The 25,699-nt window shown below is 53.4% G+C and overlaps 1 protein-coding gene across 8 annotated transcripts in view; it reads left to right on the plus strand.

Annotated features, from left to right (window-relative positions):
* DGKD (diacylglycerol kinase delta) overlaps nucleotides 1–25,699 on the plus strand; it is a 111,813-nt gene that overhangs the window by 78,686 nt on the left and 7,428 nt on the right. For 7 of the 8 annotated variants that reach the window (XM_030323715.1, XM_030323718.1, XM_030323719.2 and 4 more), the window contains 17 exons: nucleotides 2,500–2,639; nucleotides 4,310–4,394; nucleotides 5,534–5,628; nucleotides 5,734–5,833; nucleotides 5,910–6,183; nucleotides 7,397–7,543; nucleotides 8,402–8,530; nucleotides 9,951–10,047; nucleotides 12,971–13,081; nucleotides 15,016–15,112; nucleotides 15,345–15,452; nucleotides 16,551–16,664; nucleotides 17,677–17,811; nucleotides 18,136–18,287; nucleotides 19,765–19,876; nucleotides 19,961–20,053; nucleotides 21,270–21,389. In XM_030323715.1, coding sequence (XP_030179575.1) covers nucleotides 2,500–2,639; nucleotides 4,310–4,394; nucleotides 5,534–5,628; nucleotides 5,734–5,833; nucleotides 5,910–6,183; nucleotides 7,397–7,543; nucleotides 8,402–8,530; nucleotides 9,951–10,047; nucleotides 12,971–13,081; nucleotides 15,016–15,112; nucleotides 15,345–15,452; nucleotides 16,551–16,664; nucleotides 17,677–17,811; nucleotides 18,136–18,287; nucleotides 19,765–19,876; nucleotides 19,961–20,053; nucleotides 21,270–21,389 — 2,109 coding nt within the window. Of the gene's footprint in view, nucleotides 1–2,499; nucleotides 2,640–4,309; nucleotides 4,395–5,533; nucleotides 5,629–5,733; nucleotides 5,834–5,909; nucleotides 6,184–7,396; nucleotides 7,544–8,401; nucleotides 8,531–9,950; nucleotides 10,048–12,970; nucleotides 13,082–15,015; nucleotides 15,113–15,344; nucleotides 15,453–16,550; nucleotides 16,665–17,676; nucleotides 17,812–18,135; nucleotides 18,288–19,764; nucleotides 19,877–19,960; nucleotides 20,054–20,217; nucleotides 20,322–20,567; nucleotides 21,217–21,269; nucleotides 21,390–25,699 lie in introns of those variants that run through there. The other variant, XM_032594541.1, reaches the window with a different exon arrangement.

Raw genomic sequence — 25,699 nt, forward strand, 5'->3', positions numbered from 1 at the left:
TGTGGGGCTCGAACCCACGAACCGTGAGATCATGATCTGAGCTGAAGTCGGATGCTCAACCAATTGAGCCACCCAGATGCCCCCAATACATGGATTTTTAAATGAATCACATGTTCATGTTTTTTGCCTAGTTTCTTTTTTGAAAATTTTTATTTATTTTTGAGAGAGAGAGAGGGAGGGAGGGAGAGAGAGAAAACGAGAGTAGGGGAGGGGCAGAGAGAGAGGGAGACACAGAATTGGAAGCAGGCTCCAAGCTCTGAGTTATTAACACAGAGCCTGACGCAGGGCTTGAACTCACAAACCTGTGAGATCATGACCTGAGCTGAAGTTAGACACTTAACTGACTGAGCCACCCAGGTGCCCCTTTTGCCTAGTTTCCTATTGGGTATTTGTCTTTTTTAAATATTTATTTTTTTAAAAACGTTTATTTATTTAGAGAGAGAGAGACAGAGTGTGAGCGGGGTAAGGACAGAGAGAGAGGGAGACACAGAATCTGAAGAACGCTCCGGGCTCTGAGCTGTCAACACAGAGCCTGATGCAGGGCTCAAACTCACTGAATGTTAGATCATGACCTGAGCCGAAGTCAGACGCACAATGACTGAGCCACCCAGGTGGCCCTAAAAAATTGATTTCTAAGGATTGTTATATTAGAGATATAAACTCCTTGTTGGTCATATTTTTCCTAGTTTGTCATTTGCTTTCAGCGTAATTTTTTCCCAGATCTTCTACCTGACTTGAGCATATTTTTCAGAGACTTAGCTTTCTCTCCTGACTCTGGTTGAACTTTTTGTGGTCTGTATTTAGCCCTGGGCTCAGGATGATGTTGGAAAGTGGACAGTCTGACCCAGGTCTGTGCAGGTGAATTGCTCAACTCAAGCACATACTGCTCCCTAGTGGTGAAATTGGACTAATACACTTGGCCCAATTTTAAGTTTTGTGGCTTCTAGGATTATTTGTAAGTTCATTATCACTAGTCAAGAGGATGGGGGGGAGTGGGGGGCACCAGTCATTTGTTTTCATCCATTCAGAATGCTGAGTTCAGTGAGCATTCAGCTCCTTTGGCTTCTCTGTGGCACTTGGTCAGTCCCTCACTTTCCCGGCTTCCCTGAGACCCCACTCTCACCCTTCTCTTTTTCCTGGCTACCCTCCTGCCTTCCTAGATGCCTTGTAGTGCCTCAAGCCTGGCATTTCCAGCACCGAGCCTACCACACAGCCCCACCTACCCCTCATTTCTTTCCTTGGAGTCTGAAAATCTCATCCACCAGGCACTTAGGCCGGAAATCTGACAGTTGCTCTGGATTCTTCCCTCGCCCTCCCTCATTTCTAGTGAATCACTGGGATCATCTGCTACCCCAGAGTGTCTAGGCCACCCACTGTGTGCTGCTGGGTACACCTCAGCTGACCCTGGGCCTCTGTCCGTCTGCTCCTCCATGGGGACCTCCCCCAGGGGCAGTGCCACTCACCACCCCCCCCCCCCCCCCCAGCATTCCTTGACGCCTCCTTGGCTTGAGGATAAAGTCTAGACTTTAACATAGTTATCAGAGCCCCCTGGGTGTGGCTCCTTCTTCCTTCTCTGCTTCCCTGACTTCCTGTCTCCTGACTTGGCAGGCGGGTCACCTCTCCACCTAGAACACCGCTGTGCCTTCACTGCACTGCCCATTCCTTTTCTCTAAGGCTCCAGTGCCAGGTCCCCTCCTCGTGGCTTGCTGGGCTTCCTTGTTCTCACCCTCGGGCATGCGGGGCCTTCTGTCTGACTTGCTGGCCCTGGCAGGGTGGTCAGGGTGGGTGGACACAGGCTGTGCTTCGGGAGGACCGATAGCTCTTTCACAGGCTGCGTGGTGGGGCTGGAGGTGGAGATTCTGGGCATCCGGCGTCTGGAGGGCTCCCTGAGACCAAACCGGCCCGCTGAGAGTTCGGGTGGAGGTCGGGCCTGAGCAGTACCCACCATTGCTCGGGGGAGGGTCTGGCGGAAGGCTGTAGGCAGGGCGCTGGCACATGTTGAGGTTTGGCGACCAGACTGTGGGTGCTCTGGCACCTGTTTTTGGTAGAACTTAGAAGCACTGAAGGTGTGTTTAGTGGGGTGAAAGGACACTAGTGATATTTTTGGAAGATGAACTTGGCATTAGTAAGATGTAGTGGATGGAGAGGTGGTGTTGACTCAGAGAATGATTCTCTGTGGGGTTCAGATACTCACAGGGAGGGACAGGACTGTGGCCAGAACAGTGAAAAGGGGAAGGGAGGAGATTTTGGAAATCTACGTCAGAGAGGTCCTAGAGGATTAAGTGTCAGGATGAGAAATGGGTGTGGGAGAGGGTGGGTCAGATGGTTCTGGAATCATCTCTCAGGTTAGAAGATCCCCTGTCTTGTCCAGCGGGCTCTGCCTAGAGCCTGAGCGCCATGCCACTGTAGACGAGACCTCTTGCTGGATTTAACCACCGTTTTAGGTAACCAGACAAGGAGAGTGTTCAATGCTGTGTCTTCTCCTCTGTGTCTTGTCAGTGTCAGCTGGGAGTGCTGCCCCTCGGCACAGGGAATGACCTGGCTCGTGTGCTAGGCTGGGGCTCAGCCTGTGATGATGACACCCAGCTCCCGCAGATCTTGGAAAAGCTAGAAAGAGCCAGCACCAAGATGCTGGACCGGTGAGTGGAGGGCGTACTTGTGCTGAACAAGGCAGGCCACCTTGACCAGGTGTATGTCTTGTCTTGTCTTGTCTTGTCTTGTCTTTTCTTTTCTTTTCTTTTCTTTTCTTTTCTTTTCTTTTCTTTTCTTTTCTTTTCTTTTCTTTTCTTTTCTTTTCTTTTCTTTCATTTTTGAGAGAGGGAGAGAGCGCACGCAAAAAGAAAGGACAGAGGCGGGGGTGGGGTGGGGGGCGGACAGAGGATCCGAAGCAGGCTCTACGCTGATAGCAGCGAACTCAGCATGGTGCTTGAACTCACGAAATGTGAGATCATGACCTGAGTGAAAGTCAGATGCTTAACCGACTGAGCCATCCAGTCGGATGCTTGAATATGGGTCCTGTGCAACTGTTTGTAGAAATTGGACCTGAATGAAGAGTGTTGAATCAGTATGTTGTACACCTGAAACTATCGTAACAGTGCGTGCTAATTATACTTCAGTAAAAGACATAAAAAAGTCAAACAGATCTGAGATGTAAATCCTTGCCCTGTCACAGGGAGTTGCATGAACTTGAGCAGCTTACTCTTCTTGTCAGTAAAAGAAAAATAATCCCAGCTCTTGTTGAGAGATTAGAGTTTGTGCATTTGGTCAGTTCTAATATTTTTTTTGTTGTTGAAAAGAGAAAAAATTGGACCTGAGTAGGAATTCTTTTTTTCTAATAGTTTTTAACTTTTCATCAGATTAAGCAGAAGGTAAAAGCCAACAGAACAGATTAGGAACCGAGCGCTTGTGAGTGGTCCGGTCTCGAGAGGCCTTCAGGGCTTTGGAGAAGGCGGCTCTGCCCCCTTCGGACACCTGTCGGCAGAGTCGCCCTTGTCGCATGGCTGAGTGGTCCCACGTTCCCGTGTTGTGTTCCCAGAAGAATCTGAAGTTCTGGGTGACTGTCCTGTGTGGGTTTAAAAATAGTTCGGCATCCTTTTTTTTTTTTTTTTTTTTTTATTTTTTTTTTTTTCAACGTTTATTTATTTTTGGGACAGAGAGAGACAGAGCATGAACGGGCGAGGGGCAGAGAGAGAGGGAGACACAGAATCGGAAACAGGCTCCAGGCTCCGAGCCATCAGCCCAGAGCCCGACGTGGGGCTCGAACTCACGGACCATGAGATCGTGACCCGGCTGAAGTCGGACGCTTAACCGACTGCGCCACCCAGGCGCCCCGATCGGCATCCTTTTTGAGCGAGCTACTTTTAGTTCTGAGTTAGCTGTGGGGAAGCCTGCTAACTACATGCCTGTGGCGAATTGGTTTCACTGAAAACACTTCGAAGTCTCAGGAAGGATCTGGTAGTTGCGATTCACAGCGTGAGTCTGAGCACACGCTCTGGCTGCCCCTGCCACGTCCTCTCTCTTTAGGGAGGTGTGTGTGCCTTCGGTGCCTGTGGAGCGCTCACACCCTGGCGAGCTGTCCGCTGGCCGAGGGGTGTTTGCACCCTGCAGAAGGGGAGCCCGTTCCTCGCAGTGGCAGATGGTCGTTTGTGGGATCCCTTTCCCCTCCTTCAGGGATGCTGCGGGGCCTTGTTCGTGAAGGTTGTTGTCAGCTAAGGGAAGGGAGGCAGAGTTGAGAGGAAGGGCTTACAGATGAAGTTCGAGCTGGCCTGGGGGCCGGGCCACCTGCTGAGAGCCGCCTTCATGTGTGCAGGTGGAGCGTCATGGCCTACGAGACCAAGCTGCCCCGGCCGGCCTCCTCTTCCACTGGCACTGAGGACTTCAGCGAGGGCTCTGAGGTATTTGCTGTCGCGCCCTAACCCCCCGCCCCGGCACTATCTCACCGGCCCGCTCGCCGGTTCTCGCCGCCTCCCCCACCCTTTGGTGATGAGCCGCTCCTTAAACGTCCTGCCCTAGGTCAGACCCGCAGGGGGGCAGGGGCAGCCCAGGGGTGCGCTGGACCTGAGTGAATCCTGACTGCCTCGCGGGCTTCGGGGTCGCTTGGGGGCTTCCTGGCGCTACCCCAGGGTTTGGGGGCCCTCATGACAGTCTCCTAGGACTTCCTGCTCTTGCACTGGACACTGCCTAGGCTGCGCCCCCACTGCCGTTGTCCCCCGCGGGCCCCAGGCGCTCTCTCTAGTCCCACATCCTCTGTGACCACCCTCCCTCCTGCAGCCCGTGCAGTTAGGCTATGCTCGTTCAGTGTTCAACTCTTCTCTTCATTTTACGGATTTAACGGTCCCCTCAGGGCCTAGATTTTGCCCAGGCTGGTGCAGCGCGGGGCCCTCGGCTGTGCTCCTCCCCACTGGAAGAGCTGGCTGAGCGGAGAGAACACTCTGCCAAGATTTGTCTCCCCATCGGGAGGGTTAGGGACGTTGGGCTAGGGCCTATGAGCAGAGAACGGTTTGTAGGTTTTGAGAGAGGAAGGATGCACGTGCAAAGACTAAAATAGTTACCGTCTGGCTCGCCGCGGGCTAGGGCCTGTTTGTCGCACAGTCATCCCGCTTCAGCAGGCAGCGCTCAGTGGCGAAGGGGGTAATTTACACCGAGAGAAGGAGAGGGGCCAGGGCCAAGTTCCCAGCCAGAACGAGAAACGTGTTGTCCGCTGTGAATGGAACCTCCGTGAGTGAGGCCTTGCCTGTCCACCTTGCTGCTGTAAGGGGCTGCGATGAAAGCCTGCAGCGACCAGCACAGGCTGGTGGTGTGGAATCAGACTAAAAGCAGCACGAGCTGTTTGCAGGCTTTTATTGGCGTGGCCTTTTTTGTTAAGATCTGTCTGTGCACAGCTCGGGCAAGCTTTTGAAATCTTTGAGCCGGCACTGGCGAATCTCAGGTTGGCGTGTGAAGTGGACCGAGGCCCCGGGCTGGCAGGGAGAGTGGGCGAGGAACTCACTGGGAGCATTCAGTCACCGCACCCCCTGTCTGGGGATAATTGCAGGTGCAACAAATCCTCTTCTATGAAGACTCAGTGGCGGCCCACCTTTCTAAAATCCTGACCTCAGACCAGCACTCGGTGGTGATTTCCTCAGCCAAGTGAGTGCCCGGTGGCTTTGGGGGAGCCGGGGGTCCACCTCGCAGGGTGCCTGGTTCCCGGCCAGAACTTTCTCTGAAAGTGTCTTTCCATGTTTCCTCCCACAGAGTGCTCTGCGAGACGGTGAAGGACTTTGTGGCTCGGGTGGGGAAGGCCTACGAGAAGACCACAGAGAGCTCAGAGGAGTCAGAGGTCATGGCCAAGAAGGTCTGTCCCTGGGCTCCTGGGCGGGAGGGTGTAGGACAGAGAAGCACTCCGCCCCATTCCGTTTGTTTCCCGCCAGTGCTCTGTCCTGAAAGAGAAGCTGGACTCTCTCCTCAAGACCCTGGACGATGAGTCCCAGGCCTCGTCCTCCCTGCCCACCCCGCCCCCCACCATCGCGGAGGAGGTGGAAGATGGAGACGGGGCGGGCAGCGGCTGCGGCTCCACTGGGGAGCGCTCGGTGGGGTCGACGTGCCCCTCCCGGCCGCAGATATTCCGTCCACGGGAACAGCTCATGCTCAGAGCCAATAGCCTGAAGAAAGCCATCCGGCAGATCATAGAACACACAGAAAAAGGTAGTAGGTCGCTTAATGATGAAGTAACTTTCTTAGGCAAGGACTGGCACTCTCTTTCCCCCCAAACACGGTGACAGACAACCCACTGTGTAGGACGAAACCAGATGCCCAGGGGTCACTGGCAGTACCTTGTATCCGAGAACCTGCTGGGGAACATTCTCCCTCTTCACTGCACTCGCTTCTGATGGAAGGACTGGAGGGAGCAGAGAGCGTCCCCAACTGGGGAAGATGCAGACCGGTCCTTGGGTGGGGGTCCGCTCCCTGGAAGGGGCCTGGCCCTGCTGTCACTGCCCCGACCCCGGGCGCAGCTTGGCAGAAACGGGCAGGCGGTGGCCCCAGCGGTTCAGCGACGTTGTGGAGGGGCGGGCCCTGTGGGAGGAGGGCGGGGTCGGGGCCGTGGCCGAGGCTGTCAGCTGAGAGATGGAGAGAGAGGCTGGGAAGTGGAGGGCGGGGGTGGGAGGCCGGCGAGCCGGAGGTGGTGGGAGCAGTGGGGGAGCCGTGGGAGCACCGGCACCATGGGGGCTGATGTGTGGCGGGCGCCAGGCTGTGGTGCCGATGGTACTCGGGGCCTGGCGGCCAGGCTGCTCACTCTACGACAAGCCCACGAGCGGTGGCGGGGGGGGGGGGGTGGGTGGGGACCGGCTGGGTCAGATTAAAGACTTGCCGGCTGGTCACTCCTTTTCTAGACTTGGTTTCTGAGCTTTGAAGGGAACGCTGCAGGCGCACGATGACGTGGGCGCTTCCTTGCCTCCAGCCGCACTCGGACTGTCTCCTTCTCCGTCTGTGTATGCTCACGTTACCCTCGGAAATCCCACCCCGTTCCCACTCACTCCATCTTTGTCCTCCAGTGAGAATGACGGGTTGTGACCCCGCACCGGTGTGACCCTCAGGCGGAGGCCCCCTTGTCACGTCCCCTCTGGGCACTGTGTGCCCTCACTCCACTCCCCTTCTCCACATCTTCCAGCCCTCGGCTCTCCCCCTTCTCCCCAGCCCGTCCGCATGGATGCCCAGGTGCCTGGCACTCTTACGGGCACTCGGAGAACAGTGGGGACGGGGTGGCAGTGTCGGGCTGTGAGCCTTCTGCTGAGAGGATATGGAAGAAAGCTCACCGAGTCCAAGAGGAGCCTGTGCACAGCAGGCGCCGTGTCACTAGATGTCGTTGTCTGCGCACTCCGTGGCTGCGCGCTTAGCTGTGGGCGTTCTTTCCTTGCAGCTGTCGATGAGCAGAACGCCCAGACCCAAGAACAGGAGGGGTTCACCTTAGGTCTCTCTGAGTCGGAAGAGAGAAAAGACCCGAAGGATGACAGAGTGTGTCCCACGGAGAGCTGTGGGGTTGCCAAGGCCAGGAGCCTCCGCAAAGGTACCGGCTGGTCTTGATCCCAGTGCCATCATCAATCAGCCCCTTGGGTTTGCAGTAGTGGGAAAGCCTGCCCCGGGAGTTTTAGGGTGCCTTCTCATAATTGCTTTGGCCACGGGCAGTATAAAAAGTCGCAGACACATGGCCTGTTTCCGTGCACCACCTCCCTGGCCTGGGGGAGACCCAGTGGGACCCCCGTAGGAAGGCGTGCGCTTTCCTCAGAACCTGCTTGTATACCCCAGACCCAGCAGGGCTCAGGCCTGTGGTCCTTTCTGCGCACCGCAGCTCCCGACCTGGGGCGCAGGCGTTCCTGGCTGCAGCCTCCGAGCTCTGTGCACCTGTGCAGTTTGCTCCAGGCCAGGCTGCCAGGCATTTTGGCCGGGGCACCACCTAGCCCTTTGGGCGCTCTGCCTGGGGATGCTTATCCCTCCTGGACCGGCCCCCAGCGCAGACTGCCGCTGTGGAGAGACACGGCCTCCCCTCTGTGTGCAGCCCCCTCCCTCATAGCCTGTACCAGCTGCTGGGAGGTGTCTTCCGGAGGGGGGTTTGCTCTGATCTGCTCTGAGCTCCACTGGGCCCCGCCTGTGACCGGGAACGAGCCCCTCCTGCCCATCCCAGCCTCGGCTGCACCTGTGTTCCCCCCAGAGGGCGTTCAGGCCCACTTGCCTCTCTGTCCCCCTTCCCGTTCCCCTCCTCTTTCCTCTTGCACACTCTGCAGGGGGCTGACCAGTGGCTGGCAACTGTTGTCCAGTCCCCTCAGCCCTCGGAACGGTCGTTTCTCTAATGACCATTTCCAGTACTTGAGTAATGTTCTGTTTTGGACAGTTTTATGGGTTTTGGTTCTGTTTTATAATTTTATAGTGTCCAGATCCCCATGTGAGAAGCTGATAAGCAAAGGAAGTTTGACACTGGGCAGTTCTGCCTCTCTTCCTCCCCAGTCAGGAAACCGGGATGGGCTGCCCGCACTGAACACCAAGATCCTGTTCTCGAGTGAGTGTCCCCCGTGGGTTGGCTGAGTGTGTCTGTGGGCCGTGCGCGTGGGGCAATAAGCTGCTAACTAGCGAGGTCCAGGATCTGTTGCTTTGGCACTGAGTTGTGAGAATGAATGTGACCGGGTCCCTGTCCTCTAAGAGTTTATATACAGGCCTGTGGCAAACAGACAGGATTCCAAAGTTATGTCATGGTGTGAAAAGTGCCCTTATTTAGTGTAAAGGGCAGCAAGCACCCATATTGCTTCTTGGGGCCCCAGGAAGATGTCGTTGAGAGGGTAATACCTGAGCTGGGTACTGAAGGATGAGTAGGAGTTCTCCTGGGAAAAAGGGGAGGGGAGGGTTGTGACGGGGAGCCAGTCGAGTCATCCCATCGTTTCTAGCATGATGGTGGGAGGGCACAACTGGCCACCAGGGGAGTTGGGCACAGTCCACTTTTCTGTCTTTGCCTTCATTTTTCCCAGCATTCCCGGCATAGGGTTGAGGCTGACCATACTTTGTGCAGAAGGAAGGAGTAGCACAAGGGGTTGAGATTGCCAGTAAGAGCCCCTTCACCAGCTTCAGGTGACTTCCTGAGGCCTCCTGGGCCTGGCAGAGCCCATGCCATACCATCTGCTCCCATAGTGATTTAGCAATTTCTTGGTGAATCTCAATTGAATAGAAAGAAAATTCCAGAAGTCCTTGGGCGATGAGGCTAACGAGACATATTTGGTTAACCAGAGACATAGATGTTACTGGAAGGGGTGGATTGGCAGAAGGTTTAAAAGCAGGGTTCTATCTCTGCCTTTAAAACTTAAAAACAGTTTTTTTAATGTTTATTTCAGAGAGAGAGAGAAAGAGCACGAGCAAGGGAGGGGCAGAGAGAGAGAGAGAGGGAGACAGAATCCGAAGCAGGCTCCAGGGGCTTCAGGCTCTGAGCTGTCAGCACAGAGCCTGACACGGAGCTCAAACCCATGAACTCTGCGAGATTATGGCCTGAGCTGAAGTCGAACGCTTAACCGACTGAGCCACTCAGGCACCCCCGTGACTTAAGGGTGCAGGTTCCTTGAGGGTGTTCCTTGATGTTTCTGTCTCATGAATTTAGTTTCGCGCAGCTGTAGGACTGAACGCTAAGATTACTTGTACTGAGAGATCATTTTGGTGCAGCTTCTTACACGTAATGAGAACCGTCTTTTTAAGCTGTTTTTTGAACTTTTAGGTGATGGTTTCTACTATCTACCGTGTTTGATTTTGCTCCATGAATATGGCTTTATGATGGTGATTTTTGACCTGAAACACTTAGATGTCAAAATTTGGATCTGTTTATACGTTATTTAGAAATATTTAGTCACAATAGTGTTTTAGAGTATGTGTCCCTTAGCCTTGAAGACATGAGCTTCTGAATCCCAACCTGCTGTCTCTTCCTGTTCTCTCCTCTATAGACGTTCGGGCTGGGATGTCTGGTTCCTTGCCTGGAGGTTCAGTCATCAGTCGCCTGTTAATTAATGCTGATCCCTTCAACTCGGAATCAGAAAACCTGTGAGTATGGGGGTAAACCAGGCGAGCGCGATGTTAAAAGAATGTTGGAGGCCATGAGGCACCTGGGTGGTTCAGTCGGTTGAGTGTCCGACTTTGGCTCAGGTCATGATCTCACGGTTCCTGAGTTCGAGCCCCGCGTCGTGCTCTGTGCTGACAACTCAGAGCCTGGAGCCTGCTTCAGATTCTGTGTCTTCCTTGCTCTCTGCCCCTCCTTTCCTCACCCTCTGTCTCTGTTCGTCTCTCTCTCTCTCAAAAATAAATAAATGTTAAAAACAGACAACAACAACAACAACAACAACAACATAAAGAATATTGGAGCCCAGAAAATAGATTTGGCATTGGCCAGAGGAATTCGTGTACAGATGACTAGGTTGTCCTTTTCTAGCTTTGGTTAGCTGATAAGGAAAACCTAGAAATGCCTCAGCTAAGAGTCTGGTTGGAAATGTGTGACGGGCATAGCCTGTCCCGGCTCATCCCAGCTTCCCATGAGGTCACGCGTCTATGGCTCCTGAACATCTCTCCTGGTCTGAGGTTTTTGGCAGGTTCAGAAACTCCTGCTGGGAGCTGACTTGGTCCTTGTTCTCACTGTCGCTCTCCCGTACCCAGCTAGTGCTGCGTTGGCACCTTGTCCCGACATCCTTCCTTCCCCCGCTCTGCCCTATTGGTGCTGCAGTGGCCTGGATTCTGGGGCTGAATCTGGGAGATACCGTCCCAGGTTTGCCATCACAGGGAAGAAGGTTTGATGCTGCTCTGTGGGCTGGTGCTGTGTCCTCTGCCCTGTTTCTCAGGTGGTGGGGACTTTGACGAGGCAGTTTAGTGGACTTCGTTCTTGTGTGTATGGAGGCCGTTATGGAGACAAACGGTATTTTGAAAATCTGGTCTTCTAGATTTCCCTTTCTGCTGGTTGATGGCAAGTTCTGGGCATTGTGGCCGGTGGCAGTGGGTTGCATGTTCCCAGCCGCGTGTGTCTGGTATGCTGGGGGAGGGGACAGAAATGCACAGCTTGCACGGACTCCGTGGGTTCTGAGAGCAGAGCCGGAAGTGTGCAGAGTGGCCGTTTCTGCCGCCCCGATTTGCCAGGGTGGCCTCAATGGAGTTACCTGCTGCCAGCCTCTGGCCTGCCCAGGCACCTCAGTGTCCCTGTCCCGGGCCCAACACTGCCTCCTGCCTGCCCCACGGGGCTCTGGTCCTGACGCTCCCTGGTGCCGTTTTCCTTAGGCCAGAGCCGCAGCCTTCCGTGAGCAGCGCACACAGGGCCCCCTGAGCCAAGTATTTCGTTTGTTCCCTTCCCCTGAGACCAGAAGTCCCACACCTGGCAGCATCGGTGTCTTTTCCTCCTCTCCGCTTCAGGAAGCGGGAGCCTAACCCGGGGAGGCCAGCTGCTCTCCTCCCTCTGCGCAGGGCGGTGTGCTGGGGCTGTAGCTTGGGGCCCCTAGACTTGTGGTCATTCTGCCTTTGCCTGTGGTGGCCCCTGGGGCCTGGCCATCCCCCACTTCCCAGGCCCCTGCGCCCGGTCTCCTCATCCCCCTTCCCCTGTCCCCATGCTGGTTCTGTGAGTTGGATCTGTCCGTTTTCCCAGGACCTGTAGATACTGGTCAGCACGTGGTCGTCTTTTCAGAAAACAGTTTCTCCCTGAGCTTTGTTCTCACTAAGCTGGTAGGCACTCGGATTAGATGTGTCCTAAAAACACGTCCATGTGGTGATGGCTTCCCAAATCAGGCTGCACATGCCTGTTAACCTGAAATTAACCTGAAATTAAGCTGAAACCTCGAGTTCTGACCCCAGACGTGTTCCCTGCAGAGCCCAGGAGCGCCAGGCACGGACTTTCCTCCTTGCTGTTTCCTCTGGGTGGAGGCTCAGGGACTCCTTCCTTCAGCCAGCCTCCTGGAAGGAAAGGAGAGCCCTGGAGCCCCGGTGTGGCCCTGGTGGCCACAGTGATCGCGGGGGAGGCCGAGAAGCTGGAATGAAATGAGTCTCGTGGGCAGAGGACTCGGGAAAGGGCGGTGCTGGCCCCGGGCCTGGGATGCACTGCTCTGATCGGATCTCGGGAAGGAAGACGTGTGGGAGGCCTTGGGTTGAAGACGCCAGAGCGCGTGTGCCATAGATATGGTCAGGTTCACGCTGCTGGTGGGAGCGCGAGATGGCGCGGCTGCTCTGGGACCCGGTCTGGTAGTTCCTCATGGTACGGTTTCCACGCGGCTCAGAGCACCTGTGGGGCCACGACCGAGGAGTGAGAACATGTCCACGACAGCGTGCGTGTTGGTGCTCACGTGTCTACGGCAGAGTGCTGTTTGGCCATCAACAGGGATGAGGTCCTGAGCACGGATGCGATCTGAAAACATTATGCTCGTGGATTCCGTTTATACGAACCTGGCAGAGTAGGCGCACCATGGAGACAGCAGATCTGAGTTGCCAGGGCTGGTGGGGGGGTTTGGGAGCTGATGGCGAAGGGCTGCGGACTTGCTGTTGGGGTGATGAGATGCCCTAAAATGCATAGTAGTGCCCAACCAAATAATGTTAAAAATCACCGAGTCCTGGGGCGCCCGGGTGGCTCAGTCGGTTAATGTCCAACTTCCGCTCAGGTCATGTTCTCACAGTTTGTGGTTCAAGCCCCGCGTCGGGCTCTGTGCTGACAGCTCAGAGCCTGGAGCCTGCTTCGGATTCTGTGTCTGCCTCTCTCTCTGTTTCTCCCTCGTTCATGCTCTGTCTCACTCTCTCAAAAATAAATAAACATTAAAAAAAATTTCAACCAAATATCAGAGTCTTAAGTTTTAAGTGGGCGCCTCAGGCAGTATGTGAGGTTGAGCCTCAGTAAAGCTGCTACTGAAGGAAAAGCCATGAGTTTTGCCCTCAGGGAGAAATGCTTGCAGGGGGAGGCTGTGAAGCCACCTGCGGTTCTCACGGGTCCGAAACCCCTTTGCAGAGAGTATTACACGGAGAAGTGCGTCATGAACAATTATTTTGGCATCGGCCTGGATGCGAAGATATCCCTGGACTTCAACAACAAGCGTGACGAGCACCCAGAGAAGTGCAGGTAGGCGGTGTGGCGGGCTTGTGTGCACACTGCTCCTTCGTCCTCGCTTCCCCTTCCGGGTAGCGAGGGAACCGCTAGAGTCAGCGAGGCAGTGGGTGTCCAGAGCGCGGAGGCAGAAGGCAGATGTGAAAACCAGGTGCCTCGTTGTTGGAAAGAGAGGTGCTTGCACGAGATGTGGGTGGGACCAGGCTGGGGGTCTGGGAGGCCAGCCTGGAGGGGGGTTCCAGCCCTCAGGGTTGGTGTGGTCAGGACAAATTCCACATGAGAACATGAGTGACTGCAGTCAGTCAGAAGGGTCTGCGTCGTAAGTTGTGGTGGTGCTGTAGAGGGACAGGTGACAAAGTGTGCTAGGAGGGTACTGTGCCAGGTACGTGAGACCCCGGCGGCGTTGGGGGCAGCCCGGCTGCCTCCCCACCATGCCCATGAGGAGACACCCCTCTGTAGGAAGACAGCCACGTGAGAGGCCCGAGGGGTGTCCTTGGGGATGTTCCTTTTTTCCCCCTAAATGACGTCTACTCATCCCTCCCCACCTTGGGAGGGGATGCAGAGAAATGGGCAGCTTTCTCCTTGGTTGAGGTGGAGATTCCGTCTCCCCTGGGAAAACACGAGAAGTGAAGCAGGGAGTTAGCGTCTCCCACCCCACCCTTCAGTAATCACCTGGAGGAGGAGACCGTTCGGCTTTGACATTCTAGAACTGGCAAAGGAGAAGCTGATGTGCAGTTTGGCCAGAGACAGCCGCTGATGCAGGAGTCGGGGCCCCTTGCTGGAGAGCCTACAAACTTGTTCGTCGTCCCATCTCGTCCATGTGCCCCCTGCTTCCTTGGTGCCGTTGCCACTTGGAAGGGGACGCTGGGAGAGCTGGGTGGGAGGGGCTCACACACCTAAGGAGTTGCCCTGGTGATCACCCAGGTGCTCTGTAGGTGCAGATTTCTCAGAAAACAAAATCAAGCTTAAGAATTCAAGAAACCTTTGAATGCTGGGGTTCTTAAGTGGAGGAAAGTGTCTCAGAAGCCCCCCAGGGACATCTCTGTTGTTCAGCACATGATGGCGAGCCCGACTCCTTTAAAAAGGCCCCCGTTAGTTCAAAAATAACTGAAAAGGCATGAAAATGCGTGCAATTTAACAGAGTAAGATAGTGAGTGACAAAGCCATGTGCAATACATTTTTAGAACTGTGGGCCCCTGCTAGGATAATCCCTGAGTTTGTATCAAGAGCTTTGAAAAGGTCTAAGAGGAATTCCATTTCTACGAGTCTATCCTAAGAAGTAACGAAACATTTGCAAAGAGGTGTGTGCAAAGGGGCCACTGCCACGTGACTTACGGAGCCTGGGACTGGGAACCGGCTGGGTCCAGTCACAGGGATTAAGTGGACAAGGGCCCGTAGGGAAAGGCCCCGCTGTGATCAGTCCGGCTGGACGCAGGGTGCAGGGCCAAGTGAGCAGAGTCGGTCAGCAGACTGTAAACTGGCTGTTTCCCCCCGTGAGTCGAAGACTTAGAAAAGACTGAAGAAATACACCAAAGTTTTTACCATCAGGACGCACAGCTGTGGGGATTAGGAGGATTTTTTTTCTCCTTTGTGCTTTTTTGCACTTCCCAAATTTTCTATGCTAAGCATAATTTTCTAGCTGGAAAAAAAATCATTATCGGTTTTTTGTGAGGTTCTGTAATGTCTTTTTTACCTTTTTAGGTAAAATTACTTTCTTGGGAATGTTACTTTTCAGCAGAATTTTCTATCACTAAACGTGTCTCTTTATGCACATCTTACATCGGCACATAATGAGGAAATGCCCTTCCTTACTGAGATGTCGGGGCTGTGAGTGGTTGCCGAGTCTGACTGCTGGGTGATGGGACGTCTTCCTGCGGCTGCGGTAGTGGCTGCCGTTAGCTGTATAAAGAGAGCGGGAGTCCTGTCACTTCTTTGCTTTCCACCTCCAGGAGCCGGACCAAGAACATGATGTGGTACGGAGTTCTTGGAACCAAAGAGCTGCTGCACAGAACCTACCGGAACCTGGAGCAGAAGGTCCTGCTGGAGGTGAGCAAGAGGGTCTCCTGCAGGCAGGCCAGCGCCCGCCTGGTCTCCTGTGAGCCCCTCTCCTCGCTGGGTGTGGGGTCCCGCTGCCCTGAGGTCCCTCAGTGAGAGCCCAGCTGTGGTGGTGGCCTTCTGCGCCCCGGGCGGGCGGGCGGGCGGGCGGGTTGCTGGTGAAGAAGGACCAGGTTGATGCTGTCATTCCCTTGTTTCCTTCTCTGGCATTTCTGCCGCACAGTGTGATGGGCGACCCATCCCACTCCCCAGTCTCCAGGGGATTGCTGTCCTCAACATTCCCAGCTATGCCGGAGGGACCAACTTCTGGGGGGGCACCAAGGAAGATGATGTACGTATGGGGGTTCTGGGTGGCCGGGCCCAAGCTGGGTGTGGGTAATCCCTTCAAGGAGTGTCCACCACTTCAGGCCCTGATGGAGCCTTCTGGCTCTTGGGGCTCTGAGGGTGGTGCGGAGGTGTGGGTAGAACTCCTCCCTTGTGCGGGTGGTCAGAGGACAGTGGAGAACGAGACAGAGATGGTCCCCCGCTCGTGAGAAGAGAGGCTGGGCAGGACAGATGTGGTCAGGGGCACAGGTGTGATGCCAGCAGCCAGGCCCGACTCCGATTTGGGGTGGTCTGGGCAGACTTCTCAGAGGAGGGGACATCTGCACTGAGACCTGAAGGGAGACGCAGGATTGGCTGGGTCCGGTCAGGGGAGGGTGCAGAGGCTGTTCCAGGTAATTGCTGGAACAGCACATGTGAAGGCTTAGCGGGGACACGGGTGTGGAGGAAGCTCTCTGACGGCGTGTAGTGGGCAGAGTGCAGACAAGTCCGAGCCCACGTGGGGTTGTGTAATCCACGGAAGAAGTCTGGGATTACTCTTAACTTCGGAAAGTGTTTGCTTTTAACCACGGATGCGGCTTCCATTGTACGTAATAGCTAATGAAATAATGAACGTGAACTGCGCACTCAGGATGTTCTGGTTGCCGGGGTGCCGGGCTGGCTCAGTGAGTGGAGTGTGCAACTTTTGATCTCGGGGCTGTGAGTTTGAGCCCTACATTGGGTGTAGAGATTACCGAAAATTAACAACGAGAAAGATGTTCGGTTGCCGTTCTAAGCACTGTGCGTGCATTAACTCGGTCCTCTTGAGAGCCTCTCGGGGAACACGCTAATTTTACCCAAAACCGAGGATGAGAAAATTAAGTACCTTGCTCAAGGTCGCACTGCCAGAAAGTGGCAGATCAGAGATTTGGTCCCAGGCAGCTGGTTCTAGTCAAGGTCTCACTAGAAACCCCCTCAATGACACAGTCACACCACAGCTGCTTCTCAGGACACACCAGCCGAGTCGTGCGCCTATCTGTAACCAGAGCAGCAGCCCCGAGAGTGAACAGCAGAGGGCTGTGCGGGGAGGTTTGGAGCAGGGGTCAGCTCCTAACACGGGCCCTTTCAGACTTTTGCAGCTCCGTCATTCGATGATAAGATTCTGGAGGTGGTCGCTGTATTTGGCAGTATGCAGATGGCCGTCTCTCGCGTCATTAGGCTGCAGCATCACCGAATCGCCCAGGTATCGGCCGTGGGCCCGCAGGTGGGAGGGACGTGGGAGGCAGCGTGGCTCACGCATGTTTGGAGAGGCCGGGCCTGGCCCAGAACCATCTCCTCTGTCAGCAGGCTCCTGCTGCACAGAGCCCGGGAGAAGGGGTGCTTTTCCAGGACCGCCCACGGCCCCACTTGCTGTATTTGACAATTAACAAACACTCTTACAAAACGGGGGCCAACTTGAATCCTGCCTGCGCCCCCTGCCGTGACTTTCTCTGCGGGTGCCGGTGGGATGAGATGAGACAGGCCCCACTGAACTCGGCTTGTGGCTGCAGCTTTCGGGAGCCGCATCCTGAGTTTGGGAATGGAGGCCAAGCCTACGGGAGCGGTGGAGAAAGTGTGGCCTCGCCTGGCTGGTCTGAGGCCCACCCGGAGAGGGGAGAAGGGGAAGGGGCTTCCCTGCTACTGGTGATGGGCTGGGGAGGGCAGTGTTCTTAGGCACAAGGAAGCAGGGAGGCTGATTCCCTAGCCCACCCAAGTCCCAGGCTGTGATGTTACGGCCCTTCCTGCCTCAGTCTGTCCCTGCGGAGCGTAGGGTGTTTGAATTTTATGATCGAACTCTTTGGCAGTGTTCTCTGTTGAAAAGAGAAACAGTACATCGCTAACCACTTGTTGGGACTGGTTTACCCTGTTCTGGGAGTGTTTGCACTTGAGCAGGGCCCCGTGGCTCTTGCTGGTCGTGAGTCCCCACCCTGGGCCTGGTGCTCGTGTCTGACCACCGAGGTCTCACTGCGGTCACAGATGCCGTGCCGGGTGAGGGGATGGTGGGGAGGGACAGATCCTTGGGCTTCATGAGCCGTGCCCTGGACAGGGATGCTCTGGCCGCAGTGGTGGTTGGCCGTGGGCACGGCGTCGCCCCAGATGTCAGCTGGCTTGTGCAGGGGCGTGTGGGACAGGAAGGCTCCTGCAGGGCTGAGATCTAGCACCTTAGCTCCTTGGTTCAGCGCGGCGCACGAGTCACAGCTGTGGTGTTTTCTCAGTGTCGCACGGTGAAGATTTCCATCCTGGGGGATGAGGGCGTACCTGTGCAAGTGGACGGAGAGGCCTGGGTCCAGCCTCCAGGATACATTCGGATCATCCACAAGAACCGGGCACAGACGCTCACCAGAGATAGGGTAAGAAGGGCTGCGTGCGGAGACCCAGAGGGACTCACCTGTGTGAGTCCCGGGGCTCACCTGCAGGCACACCTGTGCACCTCCTGTCAGGAGACCTGGAGTTTCCAGTGTTTTGTTCTGGGAATTTGCTTTTTTCAGACGCAGAGATTAAGTGAGCAGGGGTGTAATTTCCAGGACGATTCGCCCTCCTCAGTGTAAAAAAGAAGTCTGTGTCTCCTTTTCTGGCTGTCGTCCAGCTGGTGTCCCAGCAGCGTTTGCGGTTGAACACGTGCACGCCTCTTGAGAGAGGGTCGCACAGTGTGACGCCAGGTCTCCGTGCCCTAGGCGTTTGAGAACACCCTCAAGTCCTGGGAAGACAAGCAGAAGTGTGAACTTCCTCGCCCTCCGTCTTTCTCTCTGCACCCGGAGATCCTGTCTGAGGAAGAGGCCACGCAGATGGACCACTTCGGGCAGGCGGCGGGAGCCCTCATCCACAGGTGGGCCCTCGCCTTCCCTGCGTGCTGGGCCTCCCCCCCGGGTCTTCCGTGGGCCGCCACCGCCGCCTCGAGGGCCCGGCTGGGGTTTCCGCTGGCCCTCGGATGGGGTTTATTTCGCGTGACTTTCCGAGATCTCTCGGGGTGTATGTAGAGGAGGCCTAAAACCCCCAGGCGTTTTCAGAGCCAGCTCACAGATTTTAAAACCTATCCCGAATTCTTCAGAATCGCTCACTTACTGCCTCTTCTCCTTTATCCCAGACAGCAGGTTTGTTATTAAAACACCTTGTAGGTATTTAAAAAACAAAAAAAGACAACAGCCGGAGGCATTTCCTGCTCTTACTCCGCCTTGGAGAAGTGGCTCCTGGGACCATGAGACTTGGAGCACAGAGGTCCCTCTGCCCCTCTGCATCCTCCCCACCTCCCCGGTGTGCCTGCTGCTGGCCTGCCTCACTCCAGAGGGGTCTCTCGGCCGCCACATCCTGCCATCTTCGGTGGTGCCATTTGTGGCTTCCTCTTCCGCTGTCCTCGCCGGGAGCATCGCTGCCCTGCGGGCTCTGGGCTCTGTGCGCCCTTTGGGGCCATTCCCCTGCCCTTTCCCCAGGCGTCAGGCTCTTGGCCCGCGGCTCTCCCGGGAATGCTGTGGGCACTTCTGGTTCTCGGGGTCCTTCTGGGTCCCCCGAGAGCACGCCCTGTGCTGAGTTCTCTGTCCGGAGCAGCCAGCGCCACTTTTGCGGCCCCCGTTCCCGTGACCAAATCAGTATCCGGGCCTGATGGCTTCGCTTCTTACGCTTTTTCTCGGTTCCTTGGTGTGCCACCCACTTCTGGCTTCCTTCTGTCTTTGTTCTCGTCCCCTCAAAGCCTGTGGCAGCCCCACAGATGGGGCCCTGCATCTCACTGTCTTGTTTGAAGTCTGGCAGCTGCTCCTCGTTTTCCCCAGGGCAGGACGAGTGGTTCCCTGGCCAGCTTCCCTGACTCTCGTGCTCCTTCTGTCCCTGGCGCTCTGGCTGTGTCTGACCCTGTCACCGCCCCCTCCCTGCCCGTTTGGGTCCCTTGGACAACAGGCTGCTGCCTGTGGCTACTTCCCGGGATCTGAGCCGTTTGAAGCAGGATGGTCCCCACAGAGGAGGAGGGTCCTGTCGTTCCCATTTACAGAGTGGGGCAGGCCAAGTCCCCTCTCACAGACGATCAGCTGCCAGCTTGCTATTTTACAGGGTGTGAGTCTCATTCTGGGGATTTTCCTCCCTGGTCAAGTTTCTGGAAAAACTTGGATTTTGATGTCATGGTTCCCGTTTAAGACCTTCTCTGTTTGCCATCGGTGAGGGAATGCCGGTCGGGGTCATCCCGTGCTCGTTCTCATGGCTGGGCTGTGTCTGCATTGGCCCTCTGGGCTGAACCTGGGTCTGTGTTCGAGCGAGGTGACGTCGTAGGCTGCCCTTGCGCCTGCTCTGATGAGTGCCATGTCTCTGTCTTTCTCTAGTATCCGGGAGATAGCTCAGTCCCATCACGACATGGAGCAGGAACTTGCCCACGCCGTCAATGCCAGCTCCAAGTCCATGGACCGGGTGTACGGCAAGCCCAGAGCCACAGAGGTGCCTGTGCTTTTCAGGTCTCGCTCCCTGGGAGTCCTGTAGCCCTGGGGCCTTCTACATGGTTGTCGTTCTGGTTCCTCTCAGGGGCTGAACTGCAGCTTTGTCCTGGAAATGGTGAATAACATCAAAGCTCTGCGCAGCGAGACCGAACTGCTGCTGGCTGGGAAGATGGCCCTGGTAAGCTGGGGCAGGCTGGCCTCGCGCTTTGCGTGCAGTGACCGTTGTGGTACCCAGGGCAGCACGTTTTAGTCTAGAACTCCTGGCCGGGGGAGTTCTAGACTCAGTGTAGGAAGGGGCCTTGGAGGTCATCCGATCTGGCCGTATGGTTGGTTCTCAAACAAACTCTCTGGCCACATCTCAACCACGTCATCTCTGGTGTGTTAGACTTCTGTGGACAGGACCACCTTTGTCGCTGTGCTCAGAATTCTGCCTTAGAAATCTGCAGGTGTGGGGCGCCTGGGTGGCGCAGTCGGTTAAGCGTCCGACTTCAGCCAGGTCACGATCTCGCAGTCCGTGAGTTCGAGCCCCGCGTCGGGCTCTGAGCCTGGAGCCTGTTTCCGATTCTTGTGTCTCCCTCTCTCTCTGCCCCTCCCTCGTTCATGCTCTGTCTCTCTCTGTCCCAAAAATAAATAAACGTTGAAAAAAAAAAATTAAAAAAAAAAAGAAATAAATAAAAAAAAGAAATCTGCAGGTGTGGAGCCATCTGCCTGCGACCAGGCACGTGGGCCTTGTTCTGAGACACGCGGCACTGTCACCCTTCCTCGTTCAGCCCTGCAGACCTGGCGAGGAGTCCGCCCTGGGCGAGCAGGCAGGTCGGGTCTCACTGAATCGCAGAAGCCAGAATAGGGAGGGCCTGAGGGAAGGTCTGGCCAGCCTTCTTGCTTCAAAGATGAGGACGTGGAGGCCAAGGAGGTGGGGCGACCTGCTGAAGATCCCACACCTGGAGAACCACCCCGTCCTCTGCTCTTCATCCCCAAATACTCTGCTTTTCTGGGTGTGACAGCCGCCCCTTTGCCGCCTGCCAGCATTCCCTGCACTCTGACGTGGGCCCGCTGGGCCTGTCCTCTTTCTGACACAGGGGTCCCCAGGTCAACCACAGTAGGCGAGACGTCAGCTCTGCCATTGCAGTTTTCAGACAAGCTTGGTTCATTCCGCTCTTTACGAGAGGAGAGTTTTAGTTCCTGCATCTCAGCCTACTTAGAAGCAGAGCTCCTGAGCTTGGCCCCTTAGCCAGTGCCGTGTGACTGACTTTCTGTAGGAGTTCTTGTAAGGACTCTCTGAGACAAACAGACCGCTTCTGCTGGAGCAGCCTGCACGCCTGCACGGGGGCTTTGCTGTGGCCCCAGCTCCTCACCGCCGATGACCAGCTGTGTTTCTTTTCTGCCCGGAGCAGCAGCTGGATCCCCCTCAGAAAGAGCGGCTCGGGGCCGCTCTTGCCGAGACGGACCAGCAGCTCAGGAAGCTGGCGGACACCCCCTGGCTGTGCCAGCCCGTGGAGCCCGGCGATGAGGAGGTAAGGGGGTCCTGGGGCTTCAGCTTGGGCACCGCGGGATGCAGTGGCTTTCCCTTCGGTACCTGTAATCACCGTGACCCGTGCGGCCTTGAGATTAAGTTGGTGGCCATCTTGCAGCCCCTGATAAGGCTTCTCAAGACTCCTCTATTAAAATGCCGTGGAGGCGTGGAAAAAGCCTGGCAGCGAGAAGGTTGGGAGTTAGTACTGAGCATAATCCTTGATGACTGGGGCACTCGCCATCCTCAGAAACAGAATGGCAGGGCTGGCCAGGAAGTCCCTAGAAGGCTGAGCCCGGCCCCGCTGTTTGCCCCTGGTGCGCAGACACGTCGGTTGGATAAACGGCAGCTTCTTAAGTTTGGCGTCGTCAGGGATGGAGTCGGTGTGTTTCGCTCACAATCACGTTTTTGTTTTGCACGTATTTAGAGACTCCAGCTTGTCATAGGTCCTGTAGCCAGGACAGACAGGACCCCAGGCATATGGCAGCCTGGGATGTCGTTGCCTCCTGCAGCAGGAGGATAGGCAGGAAGAGCCCCGGAGAGGTGCTTGTTGGAGGGTCAGTTTTGTGGGCAGCATCCTGATAAAGACGAACCGTGGATTGCCTTTCTTCTCAGGGGTAGAGCAGAGGTGGGCCTGGAGAAAAGTTCATCCTAGGCTAGGGTTCTGCAGTCTTGCCAGAGAAGTAACTGTTAGACGTTACACGTCTGGCACTCCTATCTCCAGTTTTGTTTGTTAGAACCTGTTGGCAGCAGTTAGGTGATGGTACAAAGGAAAGTTCCAACAGTCTGTCCTGCTCTGCTCTGAACATGCAGGCATTTGTTGACAAATGCAGAGGACATTTTGTTTTAAAGGGATAGGCCAAGCTCATCAAAATTAGTTAAATTGTGAATTATAAATACAAAATTTTCATTTAAAAGAAAATTCCTCAAATAATAATATATAAAATAATAGATGTAATGATAACATAGCCTGTAGTTCCAGACTAAGTTACCAAAGCCGGTGAAGTGGAGAGTGAGATGGGAGGCTGGGAAGAAGACAGGGACAGAGGAATGAAGGCCGTTAAATTCCTTTAAGGTGGAAGGTTTAAAAAAAAGTTCTTGACTCTGATAATTAGGGAAATGCAGAGTTAGTAATATCTTTAAAAACTTAAAGGTAGTTTCTAACGGAATTGAAAAGGTGTATGTTTTTCCAAATCAGTTTTCTAAAAACAAAAACAAAATATAATCTACATTGTGAAAAAATAAGAGACCTATAAAGATGTAGCTAACAGTGTAAAAGATAAAAAATGGTGTAGCTTCTCCTCTGAAAAGCAAATTATCATAAGGTTGTGTTAAAAAGGAAATCTAACCATATACCAATCACAAGAGCCTAATTTTCTCTCCCTACCCCCAGCAAAAACTTAGACACAAAAAGATCAAAACAATTTCAAGAAAACACATAAAATCTGAAGTTACAATATTAATATAAAAAGAGAATTGCAATAAATGATAAAAACCGATCACTTTATATTGGCAAAATATATTTTTATAATAATAAAATTTATTTTTGTCTTCTTGATCTATCAGTTATTTCTAAAGTCTCTGACATGAATGTAGATAGCTCAGTTTACCCTTGTGGTCTTATTTTTGCTTTCTGTGTTTTGAGGCTATATTATTGGCTGCATATAGATTTTATCATTATGTAAAGACCCTTAGTGATTGTTTTTAAGTTTACTTGTTTGGTATTTTCATCTTTATACTTTTACTTTCAAGCTTTATTTGTAGTGTCTCTCTTATGACTAGCGTATTGTCAAATGTTGGATTTTTATCCAATCTGTTATTTTCTGTTTTAACTGGAATGTTTGGTCTATTTATATTTATTGTGATTATTAATGTATTTATATGTGTGTTTTGCCATATTTTGTGTTCTGTATTCTTTTTTTGTTTCTTTTAATTTCTCCTTTTTGATTGAGAAGTCTCTCCTTCCTCCTACACAACTCTCTTTGTCCCCTCTAGTAGTTTGGAAATATATACTGTCTATTCTTTTAGTGACTACCTTCCAAATTTTAATTTATATAAAATCTGTAAAGCAAAAAATTCTTGAAATGAGAGAAAGGGACAGAAACCAAACTGTAGTGTGAACCATCACTACCAGTCCATGATTAATGAAATAAATTATAGCATATGAACAACAAAAAAAACTTGGAAAAATATGTATGTATAGAACATGTATATATCATGTGTCTACAGAGAGAGAACTTTATACTCTGTAAAGAGGGCATATATTTTTTCTTGTTGCCCATAGGACATTAAAAAGTACTGAGAGGGGGCGCCTGGGTGGCGCAGTCGGTTAAGCGTCCGACTTCAGCCAGGTCACGATCTCGCGGTCCGTGAGTTCGAGCCCCGCGTCAGGCCCTGGGCTGATGGCTCGGAGCCTGGAGCCTGTTTCCGATTCTGTGTCTCCCTCTCTCTCTGCCCCTCCCCCGTTCATGCTCTGTCTCTCTCTGTCCCAAAAATAAATAAACGTTGAAAAAAAAAAAATTAAAAAAAAAAAAAAAGTACTGAGAGTAGGAATCTCTTTGTTATTCTAGAAATTGAGAGGGAGCGTTTAGAAACTTTTAGGCAACTAACAGAATTATATTTCTGTTGAAAATAATAAAAAATTGAGGTTTATGTTTTATATGTCCTTTTTCGGTTTCATTTTTTTAGTAGTTTATTTTATTGCATTTCATGGGAGTACCAGTCCACTGTGGCCTGGAAATTGTTAAAGTTGGTTCCTTTCCAAGAGTGGTTTCAGCAGCCCAGTGCTGGGCCACAGGAAACCCCAGGTACCATAGCCGTCAGCTGTGGGCCCTGTGTTCCCACGCCCTGCCCGTGGTGGGCAGCTCCCCCTCTCCGTGCAGATTCCCTCTGAAGACAGCAGAGGGCTAGGATTTTCCTTGGTTCGTGGGCACTGCGGTTGCTGCTGCAGCAGGAGGCTCGTGGCCTAGTGCCTGGTTGCAGGGTGACCAGTCAGCTTGGTTTGTTTGGGGACTTTCGGGTCTCGATACTAAAAGCTCTTATTTCACGAACTGCGGTTCCAAAGCTTCAAACATAAAAATGTTTCAAAACAAATTATCACCAAATGTACAGCCACTGCAGAAACAAAGCAGCGTGAGTGCCCCCCCCCCCCCGCAGAGGTCTGACCTAATGAATCCTTCAAGCCATGTCTGTAGGGGCCCTGGTTTCTAGGGTTCCTGGTTGTGAGCTCATGAGACGGTGCAGAGTAACAGGCGGGAAGTTGTATAGATGACTCCAGGGGCAGGTTTAGCTGCAAAACCAGAAACCCTCTGGAGCTGGCCAGGGCAGAGCAGGGAGGGCTGGGGTAGTGTTCCTGCAGGCATTCATTTTGTGGAGCCCAAGGCCGAACCTGCAGCCAGGTGTCCTGGGAAAGAAAGGAAAACCACGCTTGCTCCTGGGGCCTTCTGGGCCTCCCAGGGCTCCTGCCTTCTCCGGCCTTCTTTGCCGGCTGCCGTTTGGCTCCGCGTTCCCGCCCTGTGGGACTCCGGCTCTGGGGTGGCGTTCAGTGGGCAGAGAGAAGCAGGGGCAGGGCACGGTGCCACATTTCTACTGGCATAAAAATAGGAAAATTATTTATTTGAGAGCAAAAAAAAGTTGACAACTCTGTGAGCTAGTTCTTTGAAAGTACTGACCCCTGAATAATACGGTTTGAACTGCGTGGGTCCACTTACATACATACTACATAGTGCAGTACTGTAAATGTATTTTCTCTTATGATTTTCCTAACGTTCTCTTTTCTGTAGCTTTTTAGTAAGAAAACAGTATATAATACATGCAAAATACGTGTTAATCAGATCATTCAGACCCTTTGGGGAGTCAGAAGTTACACTGGAGTTTCAGTTTCGTGGGTGGGGGTTGGCTCCCGTAACTTCTACGTTGTTCAGAGGTTCCCCGTAAAGTGCAAGAAATTAATTAGCCTGTGGCAAATATAATCAAGGAAAGTTTGAAAAAATGAAGTGATAAAGGTCATGTAAGAATAGATAAAATAAATCAAGTTATACTATCTTCAAAGAAATGATAATTTAAAAATCTTGATGAAACTGTTGAGTCTTCAGGAAAAATTTAAACTATACAGATTGAAATCTGAAGACATTTTAAAAAGAATAGCCACAGGACAACTTGAAGAAATAAGTATCATCTGCAAAAGAAAAATGTCAAGGAATGTGTGATTTCTATATATAAGGAAGAGTGTCAAAGCTAGGAAACGATGGACATTGTTCCAGTTCTTTTTTTAAATTCTTAAACGCGTAAGATTTACCATATTTGGGGGTGCCT

Source organism: Lynx canadensis, chromosome C1 (assembly GCF_007474595.2).
Source record: "Lynx canadensis isolate LIC74 chromosome C1, mLynCan4.pri.v2, whole genome shotgun sequence".
NCBI classification, from domain to species: Eukaryota; Metazoa; Chordata; class Mammalia; order Carnivora; family Felidae; genus Lynx; species Lynx canadensis.